Here is a 15,805-nt window from a genome sequence, read left to right as displayed (position 1 = left end):
AGACGGGGCTGGTTTTGATCCTGCCCTTCAGAAAGGGAGTGACTTCCCATCCCTGGGCACATTCAAGAGCCTCTTGTGTCACCTGCCCAGGCAGGTGGAAGCCCAGATGACCCCCGACCCTGCCAGCTGCACACGCCATCCTTCATTACACTTTATTCTCTGGGTGCCCTGGGACCCCCCCCTCCCCAGGTGCTGCCGTCAGCCTTCCTGCGCCCTCACTGCCCAGCACCTGTTTGTGGGACTCCACGAGGGGGCGCCCGAGACCACCGCTCAGAGCTCCATGCCCCGTCAGGAATAGGCAGCCCGGCTCGTAGCCCCTTGGGTCCAGGATGCTAGTGGAGTTGGTGGGAGGAGGGGGCACTGTCCAGGAAGGGCTGCCTGTGCACAGCAGGGGTGGGGGGTGGGGCTGGGCTGGAGCTTGAGCCACCCTGGCCTCCCAGGCCCCTACTCCCTGCAAGGGAGCAGATGCTGGGCTGAGGGTGGCGGGCAAGACCATTTCTGAGATGGAGGGGTTCAGAAGACCAGCCCTCTTGGCCTTCCCAACCCCTCTGGATGTGGGCCAGGACCCAGTCCACTACGCTGCTGCTGGGGCCGTCTGCTGGCTGGCGGCGTGGGCTGTCCTGGCCGCGGGCAGTCGGGTGGGGAGCACGGCTGGGCAGGCTGGGGTGCCCCTGGCTCTCTTCCCAGCTGCTGGTGCTGGGTGAGGGGCTGCCGTCCTCGGGGTCCCTCGGGCTCCTGGCTCCCCTGGGTTCCTTATTCCTCAGGACGGCTTCTTCGAGGCTGTGGGAAGTAGACCGAGGTTAGACCAGGAGGCGCTGTAGTGGCCTTGTGTGTCCTCTTTTGCAGCAACACTGGGCTCTCACCCAGGGCCTCGTGGGCAGTTTCTGAGAACTCAAGAGCCCACACTTGTTCCCGACAGCAACGGACACCGGAGCAGGGTGGCCCGATTGAAGGGTGAGCCTTGGGAATTTGGTGGAAGCACAGACCCTCTCCCCAGGTGTGTGATCCTAGAATTGGCCTGGCCCCAGTGCCTCCCTTGCCACCTTGCAGAGGGTCTGGGACATTCTGGATAGGCCGAGCTCACGGGGAAATGCTCTCAGAATCCCCAAGACACGGGCTAGGTGCTTCCATGGGCCTGCCTCTGCGGCCACAGGGAAGGGGCATCTGGTCCTTGAGACCCTTACAGGTGGGACCTGCTGAGATGCTGGGCTTCAGGCCCGTCTCTGATGCAGAACAAGCCCTAGGTTCTAGGTCAGACAGATCAGGTTGGAATCCTGACCCCATGTACCGGCTCCGTAACCCTGGGCAAGTTACCCCATCTCTGAGCCTCAGTTTCCCCATCTGTGAAACAGTGATGATTCATCACTGGGCTGGGTCATGAGGCCCAAAGGCAGTAACGACTGGACGCTGTCTTGAACCGCTCCACGGGCACAAGATACAAGGGCACTGCCCCTGGCGCCGAGCCATGTGGCACAAGCTGGGCAAGGGGCCTGTTCTCACTGATCACCCCTGTGGGTGTTGGGGGGCGTGGGCGCCCGCTGGGGAGGCCCTGCCCTGGCCCGGGTGGGCGGGTGAGGGTGGGAGTGGGCTTGACTCAGTGTGGAGGGTGGGGGCGGACACGGCGCACCCCTTTGGACCGCGCCCACCAGGACAGCTTCCAAAAATGCCCAGCGGGATGTGCCACGAGATCACACAGACGTGCTGGCCTCCTCCACCGCTCACCCGGCAAACACAGGCTGCGGTCACCTTCCCGGCAACAATGGCGCATTGTGGCGGCCACAGCCCAGCCTGCGACGCAGGCCTGCTTGGACAAACACCAGGCGGCATGCAGTATCAGCTAGCTCAGGCGTTCTAAGGCTCTCGTGGGCGCCCGGAGGCCTGGCCTGAGCTGCCACCGTGGCTGGAGCGGGAAGTGGGAGGATGTCCTGATACCCGAGGCTGGAGCGGGGGGTGGGGGAAGCCCACAGGTACCACCCTTGGCGAGCACGTGAGCGGCCCCTGAACCCCCAGAGGGAACAAACACACCCACACCCTGGGGCAGCACCCTCTGCTGCTGCTTCTCTTGGAAGGTGCACAAGAGGGTCCAGGAGTGCCCACCCATCCTGGTGGGACTGGGAGAGGGGGAGGGGCTCAGGACCACCAGGCCTGGGGGCTGCTCGTGGCCCAGGACGCCCCTTCTCCCCTGTGACAACGAAGACGATACGACCATCCTTGGCTGTGTCCCTGGAATCTCACGCTAGCCCTGGTATCGCCCCCTTTCCAGAGGGAAACAGACTGGGGGTGAAAGGGCCAGCCCGCGAGGAGGAGGAAGTGGAGTCAGGGTTCACGCAGGCCTGACCCGGGTCTCTGTTACGGGGCTGCTCTGGGAGAGGCTCCAGGGCTGGCTGCTGGGCTCCAAGTAGCCAGAAGGGTGGGGTGGGGGCATCAGTGCTGTGGCCGCCCCGCCCAGCCCTGGCCTCCCACCTTTGCTCCACTGGTCTGAGGCCCGCTTCCTCTTCTGTGGGCCCCGCCCACGCTCCTTGGCGCAGAAACCCCTGGGTCCCTCGGCTGGCGAGCTCCGCGTGGCCCCCACCTCCGTGCTCAGGCCCACCTGATGGGGTGGGGGTGTGGTCATGCTGAGGACCCTCCCCGAAGCCTGGGGCAGCCCTGGTGCCCCCGCCTCACCCCGCCGTGTGGCCGGGCACCCACCTCGCTGTCCGAGGTGTCTGGCTTATCTAGCTCATCCGACTCCGGCCGCTGTCCTTGGGCTTTGCTGAGCTCTGCAGGACGCAGGGTGTGGGTCAGGCCAGGCTGGTGGCCTGGGAGTCTAGCGGAAGCACAGGCCTCTAACCTGCCGTACTAGGACCAGTGGCAACAACTCTTCAGATGAGGAAACTGAGGCACAGAGGGACCGAAGAACCTGCCCTGGGGTCGAATCCAGGCCCAGTGTCTCCAGCACCCGTACAATGACCCCACCGGCTGGGGTGTCCCCTGGCTTGGTTGCTGGGTGACGGGGAACTCACTACCTGCCCGGAAGCCCTAATTGTTAAGATGCTCTCCCTTCACTGCCTGTGGTCAGAAACGTGCCCTCCCTGAGCCCCCAACTGCTTTCTGGGTCTGTAGGTGGGGGAAACCAAGTCCGAGACCCAGGGTTTGGTCGGTCAGGCCCAGGGGGCTGAGCCAGGTCCTGGGATAGGTGCCCCTAGCTGACGCTGACCACTGCACCTCCCTCCCTGCTGTGGTGCCACTTCCTGTGTTCTCGTGACGCCAGTACTCATCCTCACCCGGGTGGCTGTCTCCATCAGGCCTTTGCGCGCAGGGGGGCAGTTTTGGCCTCCCTCTGTCCTCATCTCCTGGCCCACTTGGAGAGGGCAGGCTGGGGCCTGGGAGAGAATGTGAGGGTTCCTGGGGGGAAGCAAGTAAGTGACTTGAGTTCACGTGAGGCAACTTCCCTGCCCTCGCCCGGCTTTGGGCACAGCCTGCGGGACCCTGGCTGGGGCTGGAGGGTCAGCCGTCTCCTGTGTGGTGTGACTCAGGCGGCCGGCTGGTGGAACAGAGGGACGAGAGCAGCCCAGGGCCGCTGGGTGCTCTGGGCGGGGCGCGTGGAGGCCAGGAGCAGGGCTTGGTCCCTTACTGTGGAAGGTGGAGGCTCTTCCGCCTCTGGCTCTTTGGCCCCCTTGGTGCCGTCGCTGAGTCCCTGGACCCCAGACTGTGCAGAGGGCTCCACTCCCTGGGGTGGCTTGGGGCTGGGCGTGTGGGCACCTGGGGGGCTGAGTGATCCTGGCAGGCTGGCAGGCTTGGGGGCGCCGTCCCGGCCCCGGCCCCACTCGGAGAGGTCCAGAGGCTTGTCTGGGACATAGTCCTGTGTGGCCGTGGCCTCCTTTGCCCCGGGACTGACTGGGCCTGTGGGCTGTGGGTGCTGCCCTCTGGGCAGGGCTGCCCCGGCTGCCCTGCCCCCGGGACCCTCCGAGTGGGAGCCAGCTGGCGGGGAGGGTGGCGTCTTCCCCGGCACCGGTGGGCCCCTCAGCCCGGCACCGCCCGCCCGCCCCCGGGCCCACAGCTGCTGGGCCAGGAGCAGGTGCAGCGCTCCCTCCAGCCGCGGGTCCCGCACGCCCGCCAGGGCGCCTGGCAGGCCCAGCAGACCCGCGGGCTCCTCCCAGGCCTCCGCCTCCCTGGCCTTGAGGCCCTGGGGCTGGGGGCCGCTGGGGGCTGCGGCGGGGGCCTGGGGGCCTCTGTGAGGGCTCCCACGGGGCAGGGCCAGGTGGCGGTTCAGGTGGCAGAGGCGGTCAGCCTGGAGGGAGCGCTTCGGGGACTCGCAGGGCTTGGCGGAGGGCAGAGAGGCCTGCAGGAAGCTGTGGGCGAGGAGGAGCCCGCTGACCACGGCCCATGGTCACCCCCGTTTCACAGGGAGGACCGGGGGCCCAGGGAGGCGAGGCGAGCGCCCGGGTCACACGGTGGGTAGTGGGGAGGGGACCGCCCGGGCCCCCGGGCAGAGTTGACCTGGGGCCTAGGGGCTCTGACGAGGGACCTGGCCACCAAGGCCTCGCCCTCTTCTGGGCATCGGCTGCCTGCCCGGTCCCCTGGAGCGCCCAGCCCACCCGTGGGCCCACTGCAGCCCCGCCCCCAGTCTCCTCTCAGACGCTGAGAGTGGTCTCAGACCACGGTGAGAGCCTTTGCGTGGGCTCTTCTGAGGGGCTTCTCGGTCCTCATCTCCAACCCCCATGTCCCCCCGTCCCGCTCTGGCCTTTCAAGAGATGGCCACGTGGGAACTGTGCTCCGGGCAGGGTAGCTGGGAAAGCCAAGCCAGGGAAGGGTGGGGCTCCTGGAGGGATAATGGGAGGGACTTCCCGGGGCTGCTGGCCCCTTCCCCAAAGGTGGGACCAGAGTAGGAGACTGGGTGCCCGACTGAGGCTGCTCCTGGTGGTGGCGGCGGGCTGGGCCTCACCTGTCCAGAGGGAGGCTGTGCTCTCCAGGCGGGCTTGGGGGGCTGCTCCTGGGGGGCGGCAGTGGGGACGTCCTGTTGACGGAGCCCCGGTTGGCGGAGCAGGCCCGGGACCCTGGCCGCACCACGGCGATGGTCCCGTGTAGCTGGTTGGAGATGTGCTGGGGGCTCTGCACGGGGTGTATGGGTCAGCCTGGGTGGGGTTGGCTGCTGCCCTCTGACCTTTCCTCTGTGTGACCTTGGGCAGGTCACCCACCCGCTCTGAGCCTCGCCTCCACCCACGTCACATGGAGCTCAGGGGTCCCTGCTTGGCACGGGCCATGTGCGTGGCACATAGCAGGGCTGGCGGCTGCCAGCCTCCTGCCTCGGGCTGCCCGGGGAGAGGAAGGAGTGGGCTCTGGGTCCCTCTCCCTCACCATGTCCGGGGCCCGGGGCTCAGGCAGGCTGGCACCCGGGGAGATTTTGGCTACTGGAGACGTCCCGTACCGCACCGGCCTTTCTGTGGGAGGAGAAGCAGAGGGCAGGTTGGCTGGGAGGTGCTCAGAGGGGCCAGCTCAGCGCACAGGGCTCCCCGGTCCCAGGGCTCCAGCCTCCCGGCCTCCCCCGCCCCCCAGCAGCCCCTCCTCCCCGTGGACCCGCACCTGCGTGGTCGTCCTCCGTCTCCTCACGGCCTCCCAGTGGCTTCTCAGTGACGGCCTTCCAGGTGCCCAGGGAGGGGAGCAGCAGGGGTGACGGGGGGTCTGGGGCACCCTCCCTGGGCTGGGGCTTGGGCCTGTCTCGAGAGGGGAGGCAAGCACAGTGTGGGTAAGGGAGGGCAGTGCCCCAGAGGCGATCAGAAAGGCCAGGGCGCCCTCCTGGGGACCCAGGTGACCAGGAAAGACCACCATCGTCGGCTCACACCGATGTCCCCGTGGAGCCCAGGCGTCAGAGCTGCCGCGGGTGCTGGGGCCCAGCTCCGCTTCTAGGACCTGTGCTTGCAGACCAGGGGAGGCGGCATCTGCTCTGGGCAGCTGGCCTGTGGGAGCCCCTCCCCTCTGCGCCGCGTGCCCAGGCCCGTGGACGTGCTGGGCGCCTGCTGTGGCTGAGGTGTGCGGGGTAAGGGTTGCTGGGCCCTGGTGCCCCCCCTGACTCACCCTGGGCCCCGGAGCTGCTTCACCTCCTCCTTCAAGGCATCGTTTTCCTCCTGCAGCCGGGTCAGCTCGGTCGCTGCAGAAGGCGCTGATTAGGAGGGACTGTGGGAGGGGAAGCAGGGCGGGGTGGGGCCCTCACAGCCCCCAGGAGCCCCTCCTGTCCTGGCCCCAGCCCCCAGGGACCCCCCGCCGAGGGAAAGGGGCGTGTCCTCATCGGCAGGCCCTGTGAGACCTCAGGGCTCCGCAGGACCCTCCTCATCATGGGAAGGCGGGAACTGAGGCCCCGAGAGGGCAGGGACGCCCCCTGCCCGGGTAACTGACCAGTGGGGGGCATGTGGGCGCCAGCGGGGGGCTTTGCACCATTTGTCTGTGAGTGGGGGTGTGGGTGTCCCCCCCCCCACCGGTGGCGCGGCCCAGACCGCCTCTTCCCCTTTCCCCGGGACCCCTGGTCGGGCTGAGCAGGCCCTGGGGGGGTCGCGGGCCCCCACAGGAGGGACGCCCGGGGGCGGGCTCACTGAGAAGGAAGACATGCTGCAGGCTCTGGAGCAGGGAGCTCTCGAACTCCTGCTGCTTCTTCCTCGCCAGCTCCTGGGTGACCATGCAGCGGTCGCACAGGCCGGCCCGCAGCCTGCGGGGGCGAGGAGACGGGAGGCCGCTCTGAGCAGGGAGGCTGGGACCCGCGCTGCCCCCCTCCCTGGACGAGCCCTGCCTTTCCCAAACTGTGTTCCTTGGAAGCCCGCCTCACCCCTACCCTGGGGGCTAAGCGTTCCATGTGCCCCTGAGTTTGGGAAGGAACCTTGAAAATGCAGTTTATTTAAGGCTCTGAGATGTCCTGCGGTGGTTTCGTTTATGCCGGAGCTTCCCGGACTCGTTCTCCGCACAGCCCTCCGCGGCTTCCCGTGCGCCCCGCCCCCAGCGTGCGCGTGCGCCCCGCCCCCAGAGTGCGCGCGGCGCCAGGCGCCCCACCTGTTCTCCAGCGCCCGCAGGTTCTCCTTCAGCGCCCTCTGCTGCTCCCTGAGCTGACGGTTCTTGGCACAGAGCTCCTCCGCCCTCTGGGCGTCCCTGCGGGGGACGGGCCGCCGTGCGCGTGCTGCTCTGCCGGGGGCCCCCCGCGCTGCCCCGCCAGCCTCTCCCGTGGCCTGGGACTGCCTTGAGAAGTGGGGCCTCGCAAGGGCAATGCCAGCACGCCCAAGCGAGAGTGTTCGCGGCCTCCCTGGGGACCCTGTCTCATCCATGTGCCACCTGCAGCCTCCTCTGTGCAAGGGGGACTTGGGGAGCCGGCCCGCGGGTCTCCCGGACTCACGACGAGTCCTCCTGTTGATAATGATTGTTCCGGAGGCGCCCTGCATGGACGCGGCTTGCCCAGCCCCCTGGAGGGTCCCTGTTCACTGGGGGAGGGGCTTGGACCTTGGACCGGAGACTCCCCCACCCCCCACGCCGAGCCTCAGTGTCCGCTTCTGCATCACAGCTGGTGGCAGTTCCGGGGCCCTGGGGCTGCGGGCGTGCGCGTGAGCGGCTGGGGAGCCGCTGCCCTTCCCACCTGCTGGCCCAGGGCCTGTCCTCACTCACCGGCACCTCTCTGAGTTCAGTTCCAGAAGCTTGTTCTGCAGGCCTGGAGGAGCGAGGAGAGGAGCAGAGGGTCAGGCCCAGCTGTGCTGCCACCCCTGCCGCAGAGCTGGGGCATTTCCTGTCCCCGGTTGTCTGGCAAGGCCCTCTCCAGACACCTGCCGCCTGCCTGGGTCCCCTCACTGACTCCCGGAGGTCGCCCCCTCGGCGGGCTCTCAGTCTGCACCTGCTGACAGCTTCTGCCCCCTCTCCTGGCTGCCTGGGACCCGGTCCGGGCCCAGCCTCTCCCCTCCCTGGGGTCTCTGGCTCTGGTGTCTGTCTGGAGATGGGGAGGGACCCTGATGCTGGGAGTGACCAGCTACCTGGCCAAGTCCCAAGAGGAATGTTTTTTGGATGCTGCCAGAGTTGAAATAAAATGGGCCCTTGGGGAAGACCCCAGCAGACCCCCTCTTCCTCACCTCATTGTGGTCTGGCTTGGGCCCTAGGCTAGCCCAAGCAGTCCCTGCCCCTCTGGGTCTCTGGGGGAGGTGACCCAGGCCCTTTTGGGCTTCAGGGTGTGTGTGAGTCTCAGAAAGGTCTCGGGAGGGTCTGGCCCGGGCAGTGGAGTGAAGGGGGTGGTGTGGCTGCAGCCCTGTTGCCGGTGGGAGAATCGGACAGATGTGTCGGCCGGGCAGACCTCAGCCTGGGTGTCCTGGAGGGGAGCAGAGGGGTTTCAGCTCAGCGCCCTGGAAAGCTCTAGACAGGCCTCTGGAGCCTTGAGATCCCATTGCTAGTAGGGAAGTAGGTGACCTCCCTTTTGGGGGACACTGAGGTCCCCACCTTGGGAAAGGGGCCGGTCTTGGTCAGAGCTTCTCGGCTCTCTGTGACCGGGCTGGCTTCTTATTTTGGCTCTGATGCTAGCTGCTCATTCAGGGCCCACCCCTCCAGGGCTGTGGTCGGGGGTGCTGGTCTGAGGCTGGGCGCCTGACCACTTGCAGCTCTGGGCTCTGGGTCATGACTCCCCTTCTGGGCCTGGAAGGCAAGGTCCGCAGGTTTGGCGAGATTTGGAGGTGATGTGTGGGAGCCCCCCCCGGCCTGGCTTTGGCCCTTAGGCTGCCGTCCGGGTGAGGGTTTGTCCATCCCAAGACGCTCACCCGTGATCTCATTCTCATGGACGTCCTTCAGCCTGTTCAGCGACTCCATGAAGCTCTCCATGGCTTCCCGAGGCCCTGGCCCTGGCCCAGGCCCCTCTGTGCTCCAGGTGTAGGGGTGGCCCCTTGGCCTCTACTGCCCCTCCATTTCCAGCCTATGGAGCGGAAAGTGCGGAGACGGTCACATTAGCTCAGGAAGGGCCTGTGGGATGTAGGGTCCGGCAGTAGCCTGGAGAGGAGGTGGGGGCTGGTCCCGGTGGGTGTGGGAGTCCTGTCTTGTGACCACCCACTGGGTCATGTCCATACCTGAGGGGCACATAGAGGGACGGGGCATTCTCACTTAATCTCAACTCCCTAAGCCAGTCCTTGCAGCAAAGCAGATGCCTGAAGGCACCAGTTCCCGCTTGGTGCTGGGACCACAACGGTGCGTGCGATGCGTGTTGACGAGGCCCCAGACTGGAGATGCCCGTGCCCGTCCCCAGCCAGCGGGCCAGTCAGCCAGGGCGCGTTCATCCAATGGGAGAGCCCGCTCGGTGGGGTCCAGGTGCCCGCAGTGGCGTGGATGGCCCCGTGGGGCCATGGCGGGGGGCTTTGGGGGCTGGCTGGTTGTTTTGTTTCCCCTGCAGGAGCTGGTGACCGTGCACAGGTGGAAGTCTACCCAGCCGCCCCTCGTGGCCTGGGCCCTTTTTCCTGCCTGTGTTTCACCTCCATGAAGTGTTTGCTAAAAATTAAGAGTGTGGGGTTGAGAGCCTAAGCTGGGAGCTGGACAAACTTTGCCCGCAGTGTGACCACCATGAGCTCTGGCCCCTCTGAGCCGCGCTTTCTTCCTTCTGGCAGTGGCCACGGTGCCTGTCTAGTGGGCACTGGTGAGTATCCCGCGGGGTCCCATGGGGTCCAGCTCCTCGGAGCTGGGTGTGAGGCCGGGGCTCAGCCCAGCGACAGCTTCCTCACCGTGGTGCCAGGCACCACGCTCCACCAGGCGAGAGCCCCTCAGTCCTTGTGGCACACCTCTGGTGGTGGGTACCGAGGCCACCACTGCCCGCCACTGTCCAGCTCTGTGTCACCATCTGTCACAGAGCTGGGAGTCAGACGCACAGCTCACAGAGCCAGATCAGCGCAGATGCCACCAGCAAAGACCCCCGCCATCGCTGTCTCCAGGCCAGGTGGCGACAGCCCCTCTGTTCCCTCCTTGTCCTCAGCCTGAGGAGCCCTGGGGGTCAGCTGACCCTGAAAATGAGCGTCTGGGGTCCTGGCACTCCCGACTCGTCTGCCGGCATCCTACCCTGATCTGTCAGCAGCAGCTCTTGGTTTGTCTTCTGTACACTCCTGGAACCTCCCCCAGAGCCTCACCTTTCTTTCTGTCATGGCGCCCGCCTGGCCCAAGCCACCACCCCACTGCCGGTGCACTGCCGGCTCTGCGTTGGCCCCCCCAGCTTCCATGCCTCTCCCCCGGAGGCACTCTCTGCACAAGCCCTGGGGACCACTGCTCAAAGCTCCCTGCGGGAGGCCATGCCTGATTCCCCCCAGGGCACACTGAAGGAGGGGCGTGGTCTCGCTTGCATTTCAAAGTTTGCCCCAAGACTGGAGTGTTTGCAGCAACAGTCCCCAAACTGGAAACCCTCAAATGCCTGCTGGCGAATGTCCTCCGGTGGCAGGAGCGGTGACGTCCCATGCCATTGCAGAGTGGGGGGCCAGACCCGAAAGCCAGCCCGCTGTGGGATTCACTCACCGGGACTGCAGAAGAGGCACAACTGCTCTGGGCTCTCAGAAGTTGGGGTGGTGGGCACCCCGGGGGGTGGGATTGTTAACTGAGGGGAGCAGGCCCTGTGATCCCACGAGAAGCCAGGGGCCGGGGCGAGCTGCCTGAGGGGAGACTTGACAGTGGAGCCTGGCTTTCAACTGGGTCCTTGAACCCCAGGTCAAGGTCAGAGTACCGGGGAAGCCTCGACTTCCAGATGCGAGGCTGGGACCAGCAAGAGGACAGAGTGCAGTCCTGCGTCCTGTGGTGGCCACGGGAGCCGGAGGGCAGGGCCAAATGAGGTGTGCTGGGGGGTTGAGCGGCGGGAAGGTGGAGCTCCCCAAACTCATTTTAGACCTGCCTGGCTTCTGGGACACTCCTGAGCGATGGCCAGGGGAGTGGGGGCGTTGCACGAGGGCTCTGTGTCAGGTGGGTGAGGGCTCTGCGAACAAGGGGAGCTTGGGAGGGTCCCCCTCCTCGAGGCCGGGAGCCAGAGGGATGTCCTGGCAGGTTAGGGGAAAAGATGCTGAACTGCAGAGGCTGGGGGAGACCAGGGCTCGGGCGGGGTGTATGTGATACTCCCGGCCCCACTTCCTGAACCCATCTAACCCTGATCACGTTGCAAGGAGCCCACTTTCCAGATGGGGAAACTGAGGCCCAGAGAGATCAAGTCACGCTCCCTGGCCACCCAGTGGGAAGCGGGGTTCGGGGCTTGAATTCACTCTGGCGCTGAGGATGTGCCCTCACCGCCGTGGACCAGGTACGCACTCCAGGTGGCCCTGCTGTGCCGGCTCTGCACTTCTTTATTTTGCGGTGGGGCTTCTGGGAGATAAGAGTGTGAGGGCCACCCCCACCCCGTGGGCTCGGGCTCCCTGAGGGCTGGGGGAGGTTGGCCAGGGAGGGGCCGAGCCACTGTGCCTGAAATTCCACCCAGACCTGTCTGTCAGGCTGCTCTTCCCCATCAGAGCCAGAGCCTGCTGCCTGCTGCGGCATGTGGGCTGGGCCAATGCTCGTAAAGGAGCCGCCCCAGGGAGCCTGCAGTGCCCCTGGGGCTGGGAGAGGCTCTGTGGACACCAGGTCTGAGTGAGAGACCAGCACCGTTCCCTATGCCCATGCTGTGGTGTGGAGGCCCCGTTGGTAAAGGACCAGGGCACCCTCTGTCCCCCATACCCTGACTCCTCTCTGTATCCAAACCATCCCAAACCACCCAGGGCCCCGCCTGGCTGCCCCTCTCGGGGTCTCTGATGGGCAGGGGGAGACACCCTCCTGCATGGTGGGCAGGGAAGCAGCACGGACATGGGTCCTGGGCAGGATGCGCAAGCGGCTGGGGGCACAGCTGGAAGGGATGCGTCCTGCTGGGAGCCCCGCGTTTCCCAGGGAGGACCAGGGCCATCAGCCCTGGCGACAGCGCCATGGGGGTGGTGTGACTTCCCTGGGCAGGCAGGTGACAGAAGGGCGTTTGGCCCGTGAAGTAGACAGTCTCCTGGGGCAGCCCCTGTCCCAGCCCCACCCTCGGTGTGGGGAGGGTCCACGGAAGCGGCAGGAGGAGGGGGGGAGGCGGGTCCGCACCCGAGGTGAATGTGGTGGTTGTGAGTAGGAAGAATGCCCGCTGTGGAGGTGCGTAGGGTCTGCTGCCAGGGGTCGGGGGCCCAGCCCTCCCCGGTGGCGGCGCTGTGTTTGCCAGGTGTGCAGAGCCGCCGGGCGGGGCGCTGGGGGTTCAGGGAACTCCAGGCAGGAGGGCTGTCCCCCGGGCGTGGGGTGGGGCTGCAGAGGTGCTGGGACGAGGCAGCAGGCCTGTGGGCTAGGGGTCCGGGCTGCTGCCTCTGGGCCGGCGGGGCCTGCGTACAGGGCGGGGTGGCCCGAGTTGCGGCTGGGGTGGGGCTGGGCCTGGGGGCAGAGGCCTGAGAGCCGCTCCTCAGGGTCCCGCGGGGATCCCAGCCCCTCCTGCCCTGGCTGCTCAGGCTGGGAGGAGCCCGGAAGGAGCAGGTGGGAGGGAAGGCCGGGGGTCAGCGCGCCAGTGACCCTGCCCACCTGCCACTCGCCCAGGGCAGAGCCAGCCAGGGCAGGGCGCCTCCAAGCCCACAGGTCCGGGCCCTGCCTTCACCCCCTGCGTGACCGGGACAAGCGCTTTACCTCTCTGAGCCTCAGTTTCCCCATCTGGGGGGTAATTCCACCCCCATATCAGGTTGTTGTTAGGCTCTACCGAGTAACGTGTGTCCAGGTGACACGTGTCCGGGTGACGTGCGCTCAGCACCGGCAGGTGCTCAGTTAACTGCGGGTGGAGACCCTGCGTCCACCCCGTGCAATCCCCCCACCAGGACCTCCCCAACAGGCGGCCCCAGGAGTCCAGCGGTGCAGCTTACAGGAGCCCCTTCTCCCTCGGACAAGTTCAAGTGCCATTGCCACAAACGCCCTTTGCAGGAGGTCAAGGACGCCCCCCTCACCCACCCTGAGTTCAGGGCCGAGGTCTCAGGTTCCAGCAGTGATGGCACACACTCGCTCACTGAGCGGACACTCACGGGGTCCACTGGGTCTTGGTGGCCATGTCTGGGGGAGGTGCCCCCTGGACCCCCTGCACAGAGGAGGCACCGAAGCCCCAGCTGTGGGCCTGGGCCGGGCTCTGCCTGGCTGAGCAGCGAAGCCCACGGTAGAGGCTCTTGCCTTGCTGGGTCCGCGGGGCCCCAGGCTCCTCACTCCCTGGCCGCCTTCCCTTGTTGGAGCCTCTTCTCCAGCAGGTCCCTCGGGCGCAGGAGCACCTAGCCCCCGATTATGCCCCTTCCCTGCCAGCGATCTGTCTACCCACCTACCCGTAGCACAAGGACAACGACACAGCAGTAACAGTAGCGGTGGCCTCGGTTTCCCGAGCGTCCAGTCAGCCAAGCACTGGGCCGGGGCTCTACACGCTGTGTGGCGTCTACTGCAGGGGCCCTGCGACGTCCCAGAGCTCCTCTGAAGAAGCGGAGTGATCCCAGGGACACTCAGCCTGCCTGTCACCAAGGGACCACGCAGGGCCAGGCACACCGTCCAAGCCCTTTGAATGTTTTTGGCACGAGCATTTATGCAGCACCCGCTGTGGACCCAGGCTCGGCCCACACGTGTGACTGGAGCTCGCCCGGCCTTCTGAGAAGGCTCTGACTGTGCCATTCTACAGATTCAGGCACTGAGGCTCAAAGCAGGTAAGAGGCTCTGGTGTCTCTGTGGCCTCCGTGGTGATGCGTGAAGCCCCTCCCCCGGCAACGTTAGCCAAGTCACTGCCGCGGCTGTGCCTCAGTGTCCTGGGCCACAGAACAGACGGTGGGGTGCCCTGGCCCAGCTCCTGGAGGCTGGAGGGAGTCTGCGCCACCACCGTGGGCTGTCAGGTCTCCTCGATGTGGTGGGCATCCAGTGCCCATCGACCGCAGGTGGTCAGGGGCCCGCCTGCCAGCCCCCACGTCCAGGCGCCCGGCACGAGTGTCACGTGCAGTGAGTCACGGGGCTTATGTTGCCCATGGAGTGGCCCCGGCAGCCCCCACTTCCCAGATGAGGAACCTGCAGCTCAGAGTGATGTCACCTGCCCACAGTCACCAGCTTGCAAGGGACATGGCCAGTGCAGCCTCCTGGCGACCTCCTGGGCAAGCTCAGATGGCAGGCTGAGTCCACAGAGGTGCCACTGCCGGGACGGTTTCTGACATCACCAGCCACATAGACCCATGGCACACGTGCACACATGTGTGACGCCCACACCCACACATACAGACACAACAGTATCCCAACAGTATCGCAACATGCGTGCGCACACCAGAGAAACGCCAAGCACGTGGGTGCCGCCCTCAGCCACCTCCCCCGCTGCACACACAGCACTGCACGGGCACGGGGAGAGCTGCCTGCACGTGCGCGCACATACTTGTGCATTGCACGTGCGTGTGCACACATGCACAGAGGCTCAAGGCAGGTGCGTGCTCGCTGGGTGGCTCAGGTAACAGCGGGCCCTGCAACCCAACTCCTCGAGGATGGTCCGGGGAACTTCCCTGGTGGTCCAGTGGTTAAGACTCTGTGCTCCCAATGCAGGGGGCCCAAGTTTGATCCCTGGTCAGGGAACTAGATCCCACATGCTGCAACTAAGAGTTCGCATGCCACAACTAGGACCTGGTGCAACCAAATAAGCAAATAAATAAATATTAAAAAAAAAAAAAGGATGGGCCGGCCCCACGGCTGCTGTGCCTCCGTGGGCTGCCTTCCAGAGGCCTGGCTGGGGGAGCTGAGCAGGACCCGAGGCCCCCGGGAGGCATTTGTCGCTGCCTCCCAGGGGACAGCAAGCTGAGGGCAGCCAAGTGTCCCACCGTGCCCGGCTCTGAGCTGGGGCTGGCTGTGCCACACACCACCCCTCGCTCCTTGGCTGCACCCCTTCTGACCCGGGAGGGTCTAGGCAGTGGGGCAGGTCCTGGATGAAGTGGCAGGCTACCGGCCCCTTGCTGGTGTCCCCAGACCCTCACCCGACGACAGGCAGTGCCAGGCCCAGCCTTGGCTCACCCAGCCCCTCTGCCCAGGAAGCCCACTGAGGCCCCTGCCCCCAATCGGTCCCCTGGACCAGGTGCCCCGGAGCAGGTGGCTGTGCCCCCTAGGCCAGCCCCGCTGCCGGCCCCACCTCCTGCCCAGCAAGCAGGGGCTGGGCCTCCGCCTTCGTGTCAGGCACCCCGACAGTGACCCCAGCTCGTGCGCCCCCTTCCCTTGCCCCCAACTGCTGAGGGTACTCACAGGGCCCCCCGTCCACATCGACCTCTGTGGACCTCCACTCCGATCCGGAATGTCCCGCCCGAGAGATGGAAGCCAGCACTGTGAACTTGCTTGAGAACAAGACATAATTTTGGCCAAACCCGCTTGACAGGTTTTCGATTCCCCCGGCCAGGAGCAGAAAGGAGGCAGAGACTGCCCAAAGCTGCCCAACGGGTTCTGCCGTTGCACAGAAAGTGGCAAAACGGGTCGGGTCTGAACCCTCATAGAGATGGGATTGTTTTCCCATAATTACCGCCTGGCCCGTGCCTCTGGCTGGAGTGGGCCAGGCAGCAAGGAGAATCCAGGGCCTGGACACGGACGCGAGAGGCAGGGCAGCGAGGGCAGGCAGGGCAGGCAGGAGGGAGCAGTCGTCACCTTGGGGCAGAGCGGGGCGGCAGCGGTGCCTCCTGCCTCTCCCCCTGGCTCCCGTGGGCTGACCTTTCTGGCCTCAGTTTCCTTGTCTGTAAACTGGGGATAATGACGGCAGGCCTGTCCCTATCAGAGCTCTGTAGATGGACATCCGGAAGTGGGGCTGGCAGTGGCCGTGCCGGGTTGGAGGCCCCTGCCC

The 15,805-nt window shown here is 66.2% G+C and overlaps 1 protein-coding gene across 9 annotated transcripts; it reads right to left on the bottom strand.

The window, feature by feature from the left end:
* Positions 1–585: 585 nt before the first annotated feature.
* On the bottom strand, positions 586–15,353 carry RBBP8NL (RBBP8 N-terminal like). Of its 9 annotated transcripts, none has more exons than XM_082428852.1 (14): positions 15,220–15,346; positions 8,751–8,902; positions 7,621–7,663; positions 7,018–7,113; positions 6,567–6,679; positions 6,055–6,127; positions 5,563–5,693; positions 5,338–5,420; positions 4,925–5,091; positions 3,614–4,331; positions 3,264–3,384; positions 2,689–2,759; positions 2,464–2,590; positions 586–780 (listed from the first exon to the last, which is right to left on the bottom strand). In XM_082428852.1, the coding sequence occupies exons 2-14, from the start codon at positions 8,809–8,811 to the stop codon at positions 761–763; spliced, it is 1,824 nt and encodes a 607-aa protein (XP_082284978.1). In that variant the 5' UTR covers positions 8,812–8,902; positions 15,220–15,346; the 3' UTR covers positions 586–760. The 9 variants fall into 9 exon arrangements, with proteins under 9 accessions (XP_082284978.1, XP_082284985.1, XP_082284982.1 ...); XM_082428859.1 differs by lacking the exon at positions 15,220–15,346 and adding an exon at positions 8,076–8,308 and having other exon boundaries at positions 8,751–8,900; XM_082428856.1 differs by lacking the exon at positions 2,464–2,590 and having other exon boundaries at positions 3,264–3,362; positions 15,220–15,352.
* Positions 15,354–15,805: the final 452 nt, after the last annotated feature.

The sequence above is a fragment of the Balaenoptera physalus genome, assembly GCF_965194825.1.
Source record: "Balaenoptera physalus genome assembly, chromosome: 16".
Lineage (NCBI taxonomy): Eukaryota > Metazoa > Chordata > Mammalia > Artiodactyla > Balaenopteridae > Balaenoptera > Balaenoptera physalus.
This window is presented reverse-complemented; position numbering and strand designations above follow the sequence as displayed.